Below are 19468 nucleotides of genomic sequence, written 5' to 3'. Positions count from 1 at the left end.
TTTGTGCCTCTTTGGGATGGCACAATAAAGCAACGTTCACTTGCAGAACGTAAGCTTCTAGAGGGCACATACGTCTGAAGTAATGAATTTAGGTAAAAGGGTGCAGAGCCAGTGGTAGTTTTGTAAGCAAACATTAATGCCTTGAATTTTATGCGAGCAGCTATTGGGGTAGCCAGTGCAAATTGATAAACAGAGGTGTGACATGCATTGTTTTTGGCTCATTAAAAATTAATCTTTCTGCTGCGTTCTGGACTAATTGTAAAGGTTTGATAGAACTGGCTGGAAGACCTGCCAAGAGAGCATCGCAATAGTCACGCCTGGACAGAACAAGAGCTTGAACGAGGAGTTGTGAAGCATGTTCCGAAAGAAAGGGCCTGATCTTCTTGATGTTGAATAATGCAAATCTGCAGGACCGGGCAGTTTTAGCAATGTGGTCTGAGAAAGTCAGCTGACCATCAATCATTACTCTAAGGTTTCTGGCTGTTTTTAAGGAATTATGGTTGATGTGCCTAACTGGATGGTGAAATTGTGATGAAACAATGGTTTGCTGGAACCACCAGCAGTTCTGTCTAGGTTAAGTTGAAGATGATGGTCCTTCATCAAGCAAGAAATGTCTGTTAGACAAGCTGAGACGCGAGCAGCTATCGTCAGATCATCAGGATAGAATGAGAGGTAGAGTTGAGTGTCACCAGTATTGCAGTGATATGAAAAGCCATGTTTCTGAATGACAGAACCTATAGTTATGCCTTGTAGACAGAGAAGAAAAGTAGTCCCCGAACTGAGCCATGAGGCACCCCAGTAGTTAGATGTTGTGACTTAGATATCTCACCTCTCCAAGATACCTTGAAGGACCTATCTGAGAGGTAAGAGTCAAACCACTGGAGTGCAGTTCCTGAGATGCCCTTTACCGATAGGGTTGACAGGAGGATCTGGTGGTTAACCATGTCATAAGCAGCGGACAGATCCAGCAAGATAAGTATTGAAGATTTGGAATCTGCTCTTGCAAGTCTTAGGGCTTCAACAACTGACAGCAAGGCAGTCTCGGTTGAATGTCCACTTCTGAAAACCAGGCTGGTTGCTGTTGAGGAGGTTGTTCTGTGTGAGAAAGACAGAGACTTGGTTGAACACAACTCGTTCAAGTGTTTTAGCAATGTAAGGAAGAAGGGAAACCAGTCTGTAGTTCTCTAAACGAGATGGGTTAAGGGTGGGTTTCTTAAGTAGTGGGGTTATTCGAGCCTGTCTAAATGCTGAGGGAAAAACACCAGTGTGAAGGGAAGTATTAATGATGTGAGTGATTGCAGGTACAACTGCAGGAGAAATGGCTTGCAGGAGATGAGATGGAATAGGATCAAGCGGACAAGTAGTAGGATGATTAGAAAAGATGAGTTTGGAGACTTCTGCCTCAGAGAGTGAAGAGAAGTATGTGAACGAGTGTATGTTTGCTGATAAGATGTGCTTAACAGATTGTGGAGAGGAAAATTGTGCACTGATGGTTTTCATTTTATTAATGAAGAATGTGGCAAAGTTGTCAGCTGTTATAGTTCATGAAGGAGGGGGAGGAGGAAAATGAAAGCGAGGAAAAAGCAAAGAAGCGAGGAAAATGTTTTAAAGAGCATGCGAGAGTTAGACGAATTGTTAATTTTTGTTATGATAGTAGGCTATGTCCTTTTACATTAGCAGAGAAGGAAGAGAGGCGTGACACACATTAAGGTCAGTAGAATCTTTTGATTTGCACCACACCCTTTCAGCAGTCCTGAGCTTAGAATGATGGTCGCGGAGAACATCAGACACTGTCAAGGGGCAGACAGTGTCTAAACAAGATGTAAGAGTGGAGCAGAAAGTATCAGTAGCACTGTTAGCATCAAGAGATGCTAACTGTTTAGGGGGAGGAAGCAAAGATGAAACCATAGCAAACCATAGCAGGGTGAGAGTGAGCGTAGGTTATGTCAAAAGATGACATGAGGAGGGGTATGTGTTGTATCAGGAACCATGTTGACATTAAGAGTGAGGAGGAAGTGATCTGAGGTGTGCAGTGGAGTAACCAGCATCAGTGGAGCAGTGTCATGTGTAAATAAGGTCTAGTTTCTCATTTATACCAAGGGGCCAGATTACTAATACACGTCCACACACATTTTACATCGTCTTACTCAATTTCCTCTTTATTTAAGGAAACCAAAGTATAATGAAATTTGTTTTTAAAGATATTATTAACTATAAAACTTGTGCAGTTATGCTAATTCAGTAGGGAAACTTTGTCAGTTGACAGCAATATTACCCCAACAAGCAAATGTAAACATTGCATTGTCTATAAATTTGCAACAAACAAATGTACAAAGTTCTCAAAGCAACCTAAGAGGACAGTTTAAAAAGGGCTTATTAAAAAAAATATATATATATATATTTACTCCAAATGGTACCATAGTATAACCAGGTATCTGCAGGATTTTTAAAATCTGACAGTCCAGTGTCCTCAGCTGTAAATGTCATTGGCTGTCTTGTGTTGCTTATAATAAATTGACATGTTGATATCACATAAGCAGTCATTCAGAAAGCTGTCAGTTACATGCAGATGCATACTGTACACATTAGTTAGTGGTGCTTGTAGGGTGTCGCTTTGGGACAGCCGGGTGAGGGAGGGAAAACTCACAGTATGCTCACAGTATGCTCACTACTGTGGAGATAATAGTGGACTTCAGGAGAAACCCCCCTGCTCTCCCCCACTCACCATCATGAACAGCACTGTGACTGCAGTGGAGTCATTCAGATTCCTGGGCACCACCATCTCCCAGGACCTGGAGCGGGATACTCACATAGACTCCATTGTGAAAAAGGCCCAGCAGAGGTTGTACTTTCTTCGCCAGCTGAGGAAGTTCAACCTGCCACAGGAGTTGCTGAAACAGTTCTACTCTGCCATCATTGAATCCGTCCTCTGCACTTCATTAACTGTCTGGTTCAGCTCAGCTACCAAATCTGACCTCAGAAGACTACGGAGGGTAGTCCGGACTGCTGAGCAAATCATTGGTACAACCCTCCCCACTCTTCAAGAACTGTACTCATCCAGAGTTAGCAAAAGGGCTAGTAAAATCACTCTGGACCCCTCACACCCAGCACACTTCCTCTTTGAACTGTTACCCTCTGGTCGACGCTACAGAGCTCTGTGCACCAGAACGACCAGACACAGGAACAGTTTCTTCCCTCAGGCAATCCATCTCATGAACACTCAACAATAAACGTGGAACACACAACTATAATACACTATCCATTCACCACACTCACTAATTTTATTTTTATTTTCTCATTTCTAATTTGCACATACTTGACCTGTACATAGTACATAGTTGTCTATATTATATATTGTGTTTTTGCTGCTTTGTACATTGCCTATTTGGTTATTTGTTGTTATTCTTTTATTATCTGTGTCCAGTCCTGTTGCTGTCTTTCTGTTGCAATGTGGAGCTTCTGTCACTACAACAAATTCCTTGTATGTGTAAACATATTTGGCCAATAAAGCTCATTCTGATTCTGATTCTGATTCATTCTACAAAAAACTAGACTACACCACTGATTTTACCTTTGAAATTTGAGGAAAATGCAACTCTGGCGTCCCCGTTGTTGTAGTGTACAGTGGTGTGATGGTGATTTAAATAAAAATACTGATTTCCAAACAATCTAAACATTGGATATATCCCCTTGAACTTGGTAAAAAGATCATCTGTTTACGATCTTGACTTGAGAATTAGTTTTTCATTTTGTATTTGCTAATGTTAGTAAATGTTTACGTTAGAGTGCACGTCCTACTGCGCTATAATTAATAGTAGCAGTGTCCTCTGGTTTGATCCACATCTCTGTCAGGGCCATGAGGTTTAGTCTTGAATGACTAGAAATAGATGAAATCTGATTTGTTAACTGCAGACTGACAATTCCAGAGACCAATAGAAAAAGAAAATAGTCTATTAGCAGACATAGGCAAAGTGCGCAGGTTGTTAGGATTGCACTGCCTGACGTGTGTGATGGGTGGTTTGCGAGTGGTAGTAATAGAAGAGATATGAAAACATAATCTATCATAGTAATATCATAATCATAGTAATTTAAACACATAGATCTATCTATCTATCTATCTATCTATCTATCTATCTATCTATCTATCTATCTATCTATCTATCTTTATAGCAACACTCTAGCAACTAGCCAAACCAACCTAGCAACCACCCTCAGTACCCTAGCAACCACATAGCAACACCCTAGAAACTGCCCCGAGTACCCTAGCAACCGCATAGCAACATCCTAGCAACTGACCTGGGTACTTTAGCAACCACATAGCAACACCTTAGCAACTACCCAGAGTACCCTAGCAACCACATAACAACACCTTCCCAACCACCCCGGGCACCCTGGCAACCGCATAGCAACACCCTAGCAACCGTCCAGAGTACCCTAGCAACTGCATAGCAACACCCTAGCAACCGACCCAGGGTACCCTAGCAACCGCATACCTATACCCTTGCAACCACCCCAAGTACCCTAGCAACCAACCCAGGTACTTTAGCAACCACATACCTACACCCTGGCAACCAGCCCAAGTACCCTAGCAACTGCATAGCAACATTCTAGCAATCACTCCAGTTAGCCTAGCAACCGTCATAGCAACCACTCCAAGTACCCTAGCAACCACCTAGCATACCCCAGCAATCACTCTGAGGTCCTTAGCATCTATCTATCTATCTATCTATCTGCTCGTTCATTCTCATGAGTGTCTACATTCCACTGCAAGCGCACGTGAGCTCAGCTTTACAGAAACTTGCTGATCAGATCACAGACACAGAACAACAACACCCGGACTCTGTTTTAATCATTCTAGGGGACTTTAATAAAGCAAATCTCTCCCGTGAACTGCCAAAATACAGACAGGTTACATGTCCCACCAGAGACAGTAATATACTGAATACACAGCAATAAAGGATGCATATCACTCTGTCCCACAGGCAGCTTTAGGACTCTCTGAGCACTGTTTGGTTCATCTTATTCCGACCTACAGGCAGAAACTGAAATCAGCAAAACCTGTATTAAGGACTTTAAAGAGATGGACTTATGAGACAGAGTGGGTTTTACAAGCCTGTCTCAACCTTACAGATTGGAGTGTTTTTGAAGTTGCTGCAAATGATCTGGACGAGCTCACAGAGAATGTAACATCTTATATCAGTTTCTGTGAGGATATGTGCATTCCTACCAGGACTCATCTAACTTATAACAACGACAAACCGTGGTTCACTGCAAAACTCAGACAGCTCTGTCAGGCCAAAGAAGATGCTTACAGGAATGGGGACAGAGTCTTGTATAAACAGGCCAAATACACACTGAAAAAGGAGATCAGAGTGGCAAAGAAGAGTTATTCCGATAAGCTAAGGATCTAATTCTCTTCCAGTGACACGGCTTCAGTGTAGAAAGGTCTGAAAGACATCACCAATTACAAGACACCATGCCCCAGCACTGTAGAGAATCAACAACTGGCAGAAGATCTGAATGAGTTCTACCGCAGGTTTGAAAAAACACCATTCACACCTCCTGCAACCCCCCTCTCCCCCACACCTGCACTGCAGATAAGAGAAGATGACGTGCGCCAGGTCTTCAAAAAGAACAAAAGAAGGAAGGCACCAGGCCCAGATGTTGTGACACCAGCCTGTCTGAAATCCTGTGCTGACCAGCTGGCCCCCATCTTCCCACATATCTTCAACAGATCACTGGAGCTGGCACATGAACATGATACAGGACTAAACGACTACAGACCTGTGGCTCTAACATCTGTGGTCATGAAGTCATTTGAAAAAATGGTTTTGGCTTATTTGAAAGACATCACTGGACCCTTACTGGACCCCCTGCAATTTGTCTACAGAGCAAACATGTCTGTGGATAACGCAGTCAACATGGGACTGCACTACATCCTGCAGCATCTGGACAGACCAGGGGCTTATGTGAGGATCCTATTTGTGGACATCAGCTCGGCCTTTAACACTATCATTCTAAACCTCTTCCTGCCCAAACTAACTCAGCTCTCTGCCCCCACCTCCGTCTGTCAGTGGATCAACAGCTTCCTGACAGGCAGGCAGCAGCTAGTGAGGCTGGGAAAATACACATCCAGCACCCGTACGATCAGCACTGGAGCTCCTCAGGGCTGTGTTCTCTCCTCACTGCTCTACTCCCTCTACACCAACGACTGCACATCTAAGACGGTAGTCTGGACTGCTGAGCGAATCATTGGGGGCTGGAAATGGAGGGGGATGCGGAGGGATGAGAGCGAACCCAGTTCTGCATAAACCTTAGTGCAATGCAGACTAAACAAAATGTAGCTGGATATTTGTGTCTATGGTTTGCTGGGCAATGCCGTCTTTGATTGGCCATCAAGAGCAGACTGCAGCCAATGGAAATGCTTCTCTATTGCTGCGCATGCTGCTCCTCACAGCACAGATCCTGAAAGCAGACTGCAGTTTGTCTTTCATTGTAACAAACAAAGTGTAGAGAAGATGTAAATAATAGATTCAGTGTGCAGTGTAGAGAGCTTCATTCACTAAGTTTGTGAGATCGCGATGAACTTAATGATTATAAAGAGTTTGCACATGTGAAATTGAATTTATACAACAGATTTATACATTATTGATTTTATTCAAAAGTTAATATAAAACGACTTACATTTTAGGAACACTTGTCTGATCTGTTCAGAACTATTTTGTTGATGAAATAAAGTCACAGCTGAGCCGCTGCGCATCTCCGAGCAAACACAGCCTGTTTCGATTATGAATGAATCTTTGTTTTTGAACAAATCTAGAGAGTCAATGATTCAATGACCCATTCATAAAGAGAGTCACTTGCTTCATTCCATAATGAATCAGCCGTTTGAACGAATCGATTAGATGAATGATTCAGTGACAGACAACTTGCTGCCACCTGCTGGGAGTTTCGTTTTTAAAGTATAAATTTTAATTGTTTAATGTTTCTATATTCAATCTCATAACATTGTTTTATTAAATGTATTAATGCCACCTCTGAGTCTTGTTAAATGTCTGTAAATATTCCACATTTGTGCTCTTCTGTTCCGTGCAAAGATTAATTGTTTATGCTGATTTTAGGTCTTCCTGATTGTATCTTATTATTTTAAATTAATTTATTGTTTAATTATTTTATTTTTTTTACAAAAAGTTAATAAATCTATTTTTGGCACAACATATGACATACATTTAAAAAAATTAAAAATGGCATTACAAAGGTTAAAAAAATACTTTAAGGAGTCAAAAATCACCTTATAATAGTACAGTTAATTTCTGTCATTGATCAGAAGGTGTTCCTAATTTATTTATTTATTTTAAGTGGAAGCACTAGTGCTCTTGAAAAGAAACGTAAGTGTAGAGTCCTTAAGAATGTAATGTTACCTTTTAAAACTAATTGAAAACGTTTTTGCAAAGTGTAAACTATTAAATATAATCTACAAATCATGCAATACTGTACCGCTAAATAAGACGTGTTTTGAGGGCTTAGCTAATCAGGCCAATGAGAGACAATCATTCTAATATTTTATGAAATCATTCGTTCATTTCACTAATCAATGTTTCAATGTTTTTTTTTTTTTGTTTTTTTTGTTTTTTTATTAAACACAAGAGGTCATTAATAATAATTATATTATAAGATGTACAAATTCAAACACAACGTATATTTAATTTGGGCAGAATTGCAGATGCTTGTCTTAATGTACAAGAAGGTTTAGAGAAAATATGACATAAGTTGTTAATAAATGTTTTCATAGATTATAAATGTTTTTATGATTAAATAAATACGAAAGATAATCTAAAATTACTATTGTTATTCCTCGAATGTGCAAACATACCTGACAATAAAGCTCATTCATATTCTGATCTCTGCTTTTACAATAACTTCAAACTGTTTTAGACTGAAACTTAACACTTTTTAAAACTGTTTAAACTTATCTATCTGTTTAAACTAAACCTATCTATCTCTGACAGACTGTATTGCCTTCAAAACATTCAAACTTTAAGCTTTTAAAACTACTTTAAACGTCAAACTATTTCAGACTGATAATCATCAAATTAAAACTTTTTAAACTTCTCAAACTTTTTCAAACGTTATAAAGTTTGTCTCGACGAACTTTTTTTTTTTTTTATCTCGTTATACTTATATTTAAGACAAATATTGGTGTTTCTAACATTCCATTGTCAGTTTCATTTCTGTGACAGACTGCACCACTAGTCAAAATATGGGGGTCAAAATTACTTACTATTTTATCGTTTGACTTTAGTAAACAGTAGTCGCATGAAGTGAACAACAGTGGTAGTAAAAGAACAGAAAGCAATTGAAGATAGTCGATCAAATATATTTCTGACACCTAGTGTTGAATTCTTGAAGACTGTAATGGGAGCGTCCACCCCGTCAGTGGGCGGGGTCAAAGAAAAGTCTACGCGAGTAACGGAGAAACTTCACGAATGTAAATATTAAGCGTACCAGGAGGATACGTGCTCGCGCATTCTCTCTATTTTTTCTTTTGACTAATGCGAACATGCCACGCAAAAAGCCTTTTAGTAACAAACAGAAAAAGAAGCAGCTCCAGGTGAAACGCGAGAAAAAGAGAGGTGGGTAACTAGCTTAGCAGAGTTAGCGCGCCACGAGCTTAACGCGGTCGCAGACGTGCTACATTAGCCACGTGACGCATTGTTTTATGATTTATATTTTAGTGTGTAGTAATGTAAACAGGTTCCCCCATATTAGAGCATTCATTGAGCTACGCCGCTGCTGTAGCTACTTTGTTTGCTAAGTTTGTTGTGCTAAGTTGTAAGCAAACTTCACAGGCTTTGCTGTCATTTTTGTTTAAGTTAGGGGTTGCAAACAAGAAGGAACGTTGAATTTCATGCCCAGCAACAATATAACGTTAAATGCATCATAAGTGAGCTTGATATGGAGGTTGTGTGCTGTAAACAACTCTGCTCCTGACAGGTTGAACGTCGCACACCCGAGCAGTTATGTTCATATAGACTACATTTCGATTGTGAAAGGAGGTGATTATGATACGCATTTTGAGCAGCTCGTGTTTTGCTGTAGTTGGCGCTTGTGTTATGCGGTATATAAGTGCGCAGACTCAGCGTTAAGTTACGTAACACAAAAACAAAGCGATCAATACACACTAAAGCAGGCTGAATTAACTGCTGTAGGCATGCAGTTCTGTAATTGTTCGGGTCCAGTAACGTTACACAGCTAAAACAGGTGCAGATGAATTAGTTAATAATTTCATAATCATAAATCACGCTGTCAGTTTAAAGCAAACTGCACTATTAGGAACTAAAATTACAACAAAGCGTTAATTATGGAGGATATGTCTGGTTTCTGAAGGTGCTTTCACAAATGAATGCCTTGAAAGGTCATAAATCAGAGCAGAAGCATAAATGGCATAGAATTTTGCATGCAATATATATATATATATATATATATATATATCAGTATTTTTGATTTTTTTTGTCCAATAGAAATATCTAAATATTCTTAAATCAAGATACATTAATTTACTTGAGTTGCAAATGTAACGTGAAGTCTTGTTTTTGAAAAAGTGAACAAAATTGATTGAGTTTATGCTTAAAACAAGAACAAACATCTGTAAGTGAGGTATGATTTTTTTTAAATCCCAATTGTATCTTCATTTAAGAATCTTTAGATTCTTAGATTAGATTTGTACTGGAACACAAGACAAAAAAACAGAGGAAGAACATCACTGTGTTGCAATGTGATCAGAAGTGGTTGTAGCTGTTTTTATTTTTCAAATTAATTAAAAAAGTAATGGAGATATTGGAAGTTGTATCTTCAACAGAGGCGGACAGTAGGGAAGTAGTTTTACTTTATCAGAGTGTTTTTCTTTAGGAAACTTTACTTCACAACATTCCAAAGCATATTATTGTACATTTACTGCACTGCATTTCATATTAAATATAATTTAACACTTAATTGCATTAAAAATCTATTACTTTCATACTTTTACTCAAGTAAAAGTAATTCAAAGATTTACTTGAGTACAAGAAAGTACTACATTTTTAATGTTCTTAAGTATTAAAGGTAAAACAAACAACTTTTTTTATGAAATATAGTGCTGTAAAAAGTATGACATTATGCTTTGGAAAGAAAAACACTCTGATAAGCTACATATACTTTTTAATTATACTTGAGTAAAGTAAAAATACTTCACTACTGCCCACCTCTAATTTTCAAACAATGAATCATTGCTAAGACATTTTCATTTACAGACTGTATTGACTTATTGTGTTCCTTTCGATGTATTCCTTACATTTCTTTACTTGGTCTTAAAAAGTCTTAAATGTATCTTAAAATCTGCAGAAACTCTGGATTGGAAGTACAGGATGTTTTTCACAGTAAATGGTGTGCAATTAAAAAATGAACACACACACACAAAAAAACCCCCGCAGGAATAATTTCTTTGCTTTGGAATCACATACAAAAATAGAAAACGCTCTTTAAAGTTTCTGAATGTGTGTGCGCACGCAGGAGAAACCGGTTCAAGTCACAGTAGCCGAAATGCCAGTGTGGAGAGAGGACCTGGCAGAGACAGACAGTCGGATACATCAGACAGCGAGACGACAGACATCAGGAGGATCAACCATCAGCCTGGCTCCAGAGACGGCAGATATGACCCCAACAGGTGAGTCAGGGCATTTTGGCAGGGGCATGTATCGTCCTGTTTGTCAATCTTATAATGGCTTGTTTTGCAGATTCCGTCTGCACTTTGAGAAGGAGAGCAAGGAGGAAGTGGAGAAGAGGAAGAAAATAGCGAGGGAGAAAATCCTGAAGCCGGTGGCAGAAAAGGAACTAGAGATGGATATGACCCAGATTTACCCAGAAGAGAAAGGTATGCTACTGTGTAACTTAAAGTGGTGACAGTGTTATGATGATAAACTTTGCATTTGAGGGAATTGTAGCTGAAATGTCACCTTCACAATTACACCATCAGATGCTCCAGCATCTGTGACAAAATAATAGAAAGAGTGCATAGTGTGACACTTCTGTCAAATAGATGAGTCAATGACTTGTCAAAAATGCTGCGTCTGTTTACATCCATTTGCTGTTGATGAGAAAAAAAATTATGTGCACTTTTGCCTAAACAATTGAGAAATTAAACACTAAAATACACACAGACTACTGTTAAAAATGTTGGCATTGATACAATTTTTTTAATGTTTCTTAAATCTTATATACTCACCAAGGTTGCATTTGATTAAAAATACAGAGACTTTTGTAATTTTGTGAAATATTATTCCAATTTAAAATAACTTTTTTTTTCTTCTATTTTAATATATTTTAAAAATGTATATTCCTTCAGAAAAAGCTGAATTTTCAGCAGCCATTGCTGTAGACTTCAGTGTCACGTGATCCTTCAGAAATCAATCTAATATGCTGATTTGGTGCTCAAGAAATTTCTTTTTATAAAAACATTGAAAACGTTTTAATATTGCTTAATATTTTTCTAAAAATCATGCTATGTTTTTCAGGATTTTTTATAAATATAAACAAAAAGAATTCAAAAGAACAGCATTTATTTGTAAATGTCTGCATTATCATTTTGATCTATTAAAAAAAACAAAACAGATTTGCACATATAGTGATGTGACGTGTAGCCAAGTATGATTCCCATACTTGGAATTAATTCTGTGCTCTGCATTTTACCTATCCAAGTGCACACACACAGCAGTGAGTATTGAACACACACCCGGAGCAGTGGGCAGCCATCTCTCTAACCATTAGGCCACAGCTGCCCATCTACTTAATGCATCTTTGCTTAATAAATGTATTAGTTTAAAAATAATAATAATGATCAAACTGACCCCAAACCTATTACCATTTTGTCATCAAATTACCAGCAAAAATAACTGTATTTTGAATTTTACTGTGATATTGGTTTGGTCCATGTTGTTAAGTCATTTAATTTTCATTTTGTCTTATAACAGGCCTGGATTTCCCACGGCGGCCCTCGTGGCATTACAACATGCAGCGAGAGGAGTTGCTGCGGAAAGAGGGGAAGTCATTTCTGGAGTATCTGGAGGCTATTCACTTCAAAAACCCACCCGGTACCCTTAGCCACTTTGAGCACAATCTCGAGGTGAGGCGTGTTGAGTTACAAAAACACAACTGAAGTACTTTGAAAAATATTTTGTTATCAGGAACCAGAATTTGATTGCTGCTCAGTCAGTAGCTGTAATGAAACAGCTCTTTTTTATTTTTTATTGCGCTTGAGCAACTGTTTGGCCAGACAGTGCTGGAGGCAAACACTGATAAGTGTTCAAATTCACTGGTTTATGAGCCGTTGCTTTTCTCAAGCTATGCGACACATAAAACTGTTGTGTTTGCTTAGTGCAAAAGGAGCAACACTTTTTCAGCAGTTAAAATGTATAACACTATTAAAAGAGGCTTTATGAATCCTTATTTGTTTTTAAAAGCCTTCAGACAACAGAAACACTGCAATATTTTGCAAATAATTTTAAGACAAACCAGCTTTGTTTCTAAGAACTCATAAACGTGCATCTAAATGCTTCAACCACTTGAGCATTGGATCACAGTGAATTCATTGTTTTTAAAAGTCTCCAATTTTCAGATAGTTTTGGATTAATGAAGCAAAAGGAGACCATAAAATGCCTGAGCCAAAAACCTCTCAAGTCATTATTTTACCTAAAGTGGGCCAAAGGATTACAAACAAGTTGGCTAATCCGAAAGAATGTGAATAACATATTAAGGGTTCATTACTGAATGAATCATTATTTATAAAAATTCACTTTTTGTTTTTTCTTTTCTACTACTGACGGACTTACTCTATTTCTCAGACATGGAGGCAGCTGTGGAGAGTAATGGAGATGTCTGATGTCATTCTCCTCATAGTGGATATCAGACACCCAGTGAGTATGCGACTGTAACGCCTGTTGAAACTTTTAGCAGTTTTCAAGAGAGCATCAAAATTGCATAGGCATTACTCTAAATATGGGAGTGTCAAATTATTCAAACTGAAGTAATAAAACCTCCACTAGGTGGGGCCAGAGATTATTTTGCACTTAATCTCAGAAAACAGCATTTTGTGTATTACGTTGTACATTTTGGGCAAGAAGGATGGTGTGGAAGACACAGTGTACAGTACTCATTGTTGAGTCATCATTGCTGTTCAGTACAAGCAAACATTTATCATTGTATTTGTAGGTGCTGCAGTTTCCTCCTGCTCTGTATCACTACATCACCGGTGAGTTAAAGAAGTACATCATCCTGGTGCTCAATAAGGTGGACTTGTGTCCTGCCCCGCTGGTTTTGGCATGGAAACACTACCTGACTAAACAGTTCCCACACCTGCACTGTGTCTGCTTCACCTCGCACCCAGGACAACCATACAGCACACGTGAGAGAGTCTTTCCACTGTCAGTGCTTTATCCTATAATATGACCGAACAAAATAGACAAGAATAAAAGTGTTACCTTCATCTATACTCTCTGCAGTTCTACAGAAGAAGAGGGTAAGGAAGAAAGCAGGACAGAATCAGGCTGGAGGACCGTTTCACATCATGAGAGCGTGTCAGGAGATCACAGCAGGAAGAGGTTAGACAACTTCCTCCCAGACAACAAAATATCAGCACTGGAGAACACAGGGGAGTATTAACTGATGATGATGGTTGTTGTTTATAGTGGATTTGAGTAGCTGGGAGAAGAAGATCCAGAGGGATGCTGTTGCTGTGGGAACAGAGGGGGATCAGACTGATGATGGATCGGAATCTGTGTTGATGGAGCATCTTAGTGATGTTGCCATGGAAATGAACAGCCCCACACAAGAACTTTATAAAGATGGAATACTAACATTGGGCTGCATAGGTAAAAGACTGAGACTGACACTTTTTTTAAGGAATATTGCAGTGTTTATTATACAAATGATTTAATTGTGCACTTTATTTTCAAAAAATTAATGTGCCTTCATAATCTTTAATCAAAAACGTTAATGCCCCCCCCCCCTCCCCCTCCCTACAAGATCTCTTTTCTCATGACATGCATTGGTGCAAGGGCGAGAAAATAACCTCTCCCTCATAGCAACCGGTCACTCACATGAAGAGCAGCATTTAGCAAATAACAACGATGAACAAATCAAGTCCCGCTCCCTACATTTTCCCATTGAAGAAGACATTTCACTCGAATACATGTCAAAACAGGGAAGAAAAGATCATAATGTCCATTTTGTGCTGAAACTGAAAACTTGTTGTTCTACATCCATATCAGTTACATGTATCTCCTCTGTGTACATTTAATTTCATTCATTAGTTTAAAATTCATATGGAGTCTTTTTGCACTTTCTCCAGGTTTTCCTAATGTAGGCAAATCTTCAGTGCTGAACAGTCTGGTCGGCAGGAAGGTCGTGAGCGTGTCTCGAACCCCTGGTCACACTAAATATTTCCAAACATACTACCTCACTCCCACTGTTAAACTGTGTGATTGTCCTGGGCTTGTTTTCCCTTCCCAAGTGGACAGGCAACTACAGGTAAAACCAGCATGATACTGTATAATTTATGAAAGTTAAGTGGTCCAGTCTGTGTTTTATGTTTATGTGTGTGTGTGTACTTGTTTATGCTAAATTGTGGGGACCAGTTTGCGGGAAAAAAAATATTAAAAGTCATAAAGGATGTTTATCTGAAAGTGTAACAATGCAAACAGGTTTTCTGTAAGGGGTAGGTTTAGAGTTAGGGTTGGGTTAGGGGATATAAAATATTGTTTGATCAGTATTAAAGTAATAGAAGTCTATGGAAAGTCCCCACAATTCACAGAAACAAATGTGTGTTGTTTATCTTCTCAAACAGATCCTGGCTGGTATATATCCAGTGTCCCAGCTGCAGGAGCCTTACAGTTCAGTAGGATATTTGTGTGAACGGACCAACTTCCTGTCTGTGTTAAAGCTGACACATCCTGACCACAGCCCAGAAACCCCACAAGACCCCAAAACACAGGACTGGACAGCATGGGATGTGTGTGAAGGTACCTGTCCTGTTTTCAAATGGCATCATTAATTTTATATTTGACATTCAACTGAAGAGAGAAACTTGGAGAGCTGAAGGTGTTTTTATTGGTTTATCAAAAGTCACATCTGTTTTCCTTCTTTTTTTAGCCTGGGCCGAGAGGAGAGGGTATAAAACTGCTAAGGCGGCCCGTAACGATGCCTATCGAGCAGCCAACAGTCTCCTGCGTTTAGCCATCGATGGACGGATGTGCCTATGCCTGCGACCAACTGGATACGCTCAGAGTAAAGGTCAGAGGTCAAACCACTATCATTCATGTCATCCACCACTCATGACCAAATTTTATGTGTAATTTCTGTGTCCTCGGAACATTGTAGCACTAACACATGTGTTTGGTTTGCCCAATTTTGAATGTCATTTTAATAGGGCAAACTTGGAAAGATTTGTTTTGTAAGGTGGACCCCCCAAAAAACGTTTTATAACTTTTTATTATATTGTTGAATGTTTCATCTGTATCTGCCATGTAATAACCTATGAAGCTATAGCAATATGTTTAAATACAATAACCATCTCTACAGATGAATGGGAATCACACCCAGACCTGGCCGAGATCATTGCTCTACAAGGAAGGAAGGAAGAAGAGAATGAGTGTGGTGGCAGGGAAGACGACAAGGGTGAATCCAGTTCTGAGCTGGAGGAGGACAACGATCGAGATGCCGACGATGATGAGGATGCTGATGGGGATGATGAAGATGATACTGTGAAGGCTGACAGGAAGGGCCTCACTCTCAACATGTTCAGTGTGCTGGGAGAGAACGAGTGTGAATGAGGGATGAGATCCATATTCATGCATTCCAGTTTCTTTATTTATCACTGATCTCTTTATGACCATCTCATTTCAATCTGCAACGTGTCAATCAAAGGACTGTATAAAGTTTTGAATTTAAACGCTGTGCATTTATTTAGCATTTGACGCTTGTTGTGTAATTATACAGCCCATCGTATAAACAACACACTCCCCAATTTACCTATTTTTGCTGGTTTTGTATTTTTTTTCAGTCTGTCTGTGCCTCTGTACCTTCCGTGCTTTTCATTTATCATCATCAGAAATTTATCAAAATGTTTGGAAAACTTTTGTACCTCCTGCATGCAGCCTTTTCCCTTTTTGAGAGGGCAGAAGGAATGTCTGTACAACCAGTGATTGTACAATCAGTGTTACTAAACAAACATTGATGAATACAATCGCTGATTTATCATCAATCTCAAAGCAGTGATGCCAAAGGTCAGGTGAGGTCAAACGTCACTGCTTTGACCTCCAACTGTGAGTTGCCCATGTGAATGTATTTTACCCTCAATCTCAGTACCGTAAACCTCTGCATGCAGGGCAGAACCAACCGTGTTTGAGGACCAGGAACAAGAACAGGCTGTTGACTTCAGAAGATTGTTCTGATAAAAAGATGTTATGGACACTTAAAGCACTTTTAAAGCAAGAGGCAGCAACCAGCAGTCTTTTATTGTTGAATACTGTAATTTCTGAGCAGATATATTACGTTTATTATGCGGGCAATGAAGTGAGGGTGTTGTTTAGAGTTGCGGTGGGAGTGATGTTCCAGACTATGCAAAGCTTACAGAGATATCAGAAAAACCTGATGGAATAGTTCCAGTTATAGAAGTGAGATTGTGTAACAATCATTGTACATGCCTACTAACACAAGCCACTTGAAGATTTTGGAGTCATGTTGTTTTGGACTAAAAAAAGTGCATTTGTTAGAGAGTGGGTTGGTTTTGAAGAACTCGAGTTTGTGCACTTTTGCTATAGGACTCAGGTAACGGTGATGATGTGCAGAGGTACCAATACGAGGGTGTAGGTCTCCTGCTTTTCAGCCTCCAGTCCTGCATGCCCTTGCTTAGGGATTTTATGTGGGTGTGTCTTTATTTGTGTGGGCGTGATTGTGTGTGGATCATTCTTTCTTTATTAAAATGTTATTATACTGACAGAAACAGCCCTCTGCAATAAAAATGTTCCCCTGACTCTTTGCCATCATTGTTTTTGCACAAGAGGACACAGCTATTAGTGTCTTTATACAAACAGTATGTCAGAATGTAAATGATGAAATACTGTATTGTAATTGAAAGTATAATGTAGGCATACATAAATTGAAGGGAACATCTGGACTGGTAATGTATACTTTAAAATTAGAATTAGAATAGCAAATTAACATCTAGACCAATCACAAAAAAAGTCTTTCACTGGAAAAGGGTTTGACATTATGCAGAAAAATTAGATATATACTGTTACATGCATTTATAAAACAAATAGTTGTTTTTTATGTCTACTTTAACCCTATAACGCCCTCTGTATCATATTTGATACACAAATTTCTAAGGCCTCTAAATTATCAGCATGATCAGAACTACTGAAAAACCTGTAGTACACAATCTAGCGAGCAAAAGGCATTTTAGTGTAATTCTAAAAACATCAGGGTGATGGGTCATGATGTACTTTCTTTTTTTTTTTGCAGTGTAATCCTGACTTACCTAGATTTACTTGATTATCCATACACTTGTTTTCTAGAAAAATCATGTTAAATTCAGGCTTTTGAGGAATGTTTATTTGTACTTCTATAATCATTTTATTGCACTGCATTATATATTTATAGTCAAATAATATTTATGTAAGTAGTCTGCTACTGATATAAAGATCACATTGATTTACAAGCTGTCAGAATTTCATTCTACTTTTTTGGCGTATATAAATACCAGCAACTGCACCGAATGGCATATTTTGCTCAGTTTGGGACTCATTATAAATAAGGTATTTTTGTTCTTCACAAGTGTGTGCTCCATATTCTCCCTATTTCGTACTATATGAGCCATAAATGCCTGATGTATTAAATGATACTCAAAAAAAAATGCAAACATTTATTTATTTATTTACTTTAGATTTTGTCTGAAGGTATAATCAAAAATAATCATAAAAATATAAATTTTTCTGGTCAGGCTTTACAAGGTTCAAAATCACATTGAAAATATGTTTACCACGTTTACATAGAAATACATTTAAAAACCAAAGCAAGTGGTTATCTCATTTGTCTGAGAGAATTCTGTTTCCAAAAAAGCTGTTATCAAGGTAAAGAGTAGCTGCTTTGAAGAAAAAAAATATAAGATTTGTTTAACAGTTTTGCTTGTTACATAATTCCTATGCTTCCAATCAGTGATTTTTCAGTCTTAATTACTATTATTGTAAAATATGTAAAATAGTAATCATAAAGAATGAGTAGGTGTGTCCACACTTCTGACTGGTACTAATTATGAGCTTTACAGCAACACACTTAGGAAATAAAACCTTTGACAATCACTGGCAATGAGATCACACGGCACTGCATCACATCACATCACCTCATCATTTCCCAGCAGTAAACACTGCAGCATTATGGAGACAATGAAGCATTCCTATCTAATTTGATTATTGCACCACAATCAAAAACAAGTCGTGTAAAATCCTTCATGTGGATTGCATTATAATCCATTTCTAATTAAACAGGGAAAGCTATTAAACATGCTTGTGGTTTCGGGTGTGACTTGGATACTTACAGTGTCTCACAAGCATAATTTGCTCATAATAACCAACACAAATAATCTTCCCCTCTGTAAAACAGTAAAACAACTCGCTAATTTCCTGTAGATTGTGTAAAACTATTTGCCAGTTTGTAACCGCCGACAGCTCCACGCTAGTCTCATGTTTCACTCAACTGTGACCTCATAAATTATCCAAATGAAATTCTGTGGTCTTTAACAGGAGTCATTGGTCATGCTTGTGCTGTCCATATGTGTTTCGTTAGTGTAGAGCAGCCTGCTTTTCACATGATGTACATAACCAGCCTGCAACACCCGCTAATCGACAAAGAGTGAATGAATTAGCCCTATTAAACCAGTCTGGCTTTAAACAGTATAATCAAGGGTCTGGTATGGCCTGAGACAAAGTCTGAGTCTTCATCTGTGTGAACAATGGTAAACACACACTAGGTCACACAGGGGTTAATCAGAAACCAGACACATCTCTAATCTGATTGGTGTTAACTTGCTTGTTTAGACATCTGGTGATTTTGGCAGACTATGTTAACCATACCATTTGTCACATGAAAGGATTTCCCAGTTAGGATGTCTGGTTGATTAAATGTCTTTCACAGTAAAATGAAAAATGCACCTTGTATATCATCCTGAATGATAAATGGAAGTATAGGGTTGTGTGCTTCAGTATCTGCAGAAAATGCAGAGGTGGGATTTGGTCTTCTTGTTTTCATAGGCTCTATATCACCTCCCTTAGGAATGCAGAGGGAACTGATAACACTGGCACCACAATCCTAGGAATGTCACTTGGTCTTGTAGCTCCACAATATTTATGGTTCCAGTGATATTTAACCACATGATTAATTA

At 38.5% G+C, this 19468-nt stretch overlaps 1 protein-coding gene across 1 annotated transcript; it reads left to right on the top strand.

Annotated features, from left to right (window-relative positions):
- The first annotated feature begins 8432 nt into the window (after nt 1-8432).
- LOC306877648 (guanine nucleotide-binding protein-like 1) lies at nt 8433-17751 on the top strand. Its single transcript, XM_079429536.1, has 12 exons — nt 8433-8633; nt 10549-10702; nt 10773-10909; nt 12006-12157; nt 12876-12947; nt 13243-13435; nt 13533-13631; nt 13719-13901; nt 14381-14559; nt 14876-15050; nt 15181-15321; nt 15610-17751. The coding sequence occupies exons 1-12, from the start codon at nt 8561-8563 to the stop codon at nt 15858-15860; spliced, it is 1809 nt and encodes a 602-aa protein (XP_079285662.1). The 5' UTR covers nt 8433-8560; the 3' UTR covers nt 15861-17751.
- The last annotated feature ends 1717 nt before the right edge of the window (nt 17752-19468 follow it).

The sequence above is a fragment of the Barbus barbus genome (genome assembly GCF_936440315.1).
Source record: "Barbus barbus genome assembly, chromosome: 12".
NCBI classification, from domain to species: Eukaryota; Metazoa; Chordata; class Actinopteri; order Cypriniformes; family Cyprinidae; genus Barbus; species Barbus barbus.
Note: the sequence above shows the minus strand (reverse complement) of the source record. Positions and strands in the feature narration are given on the sequence as shown.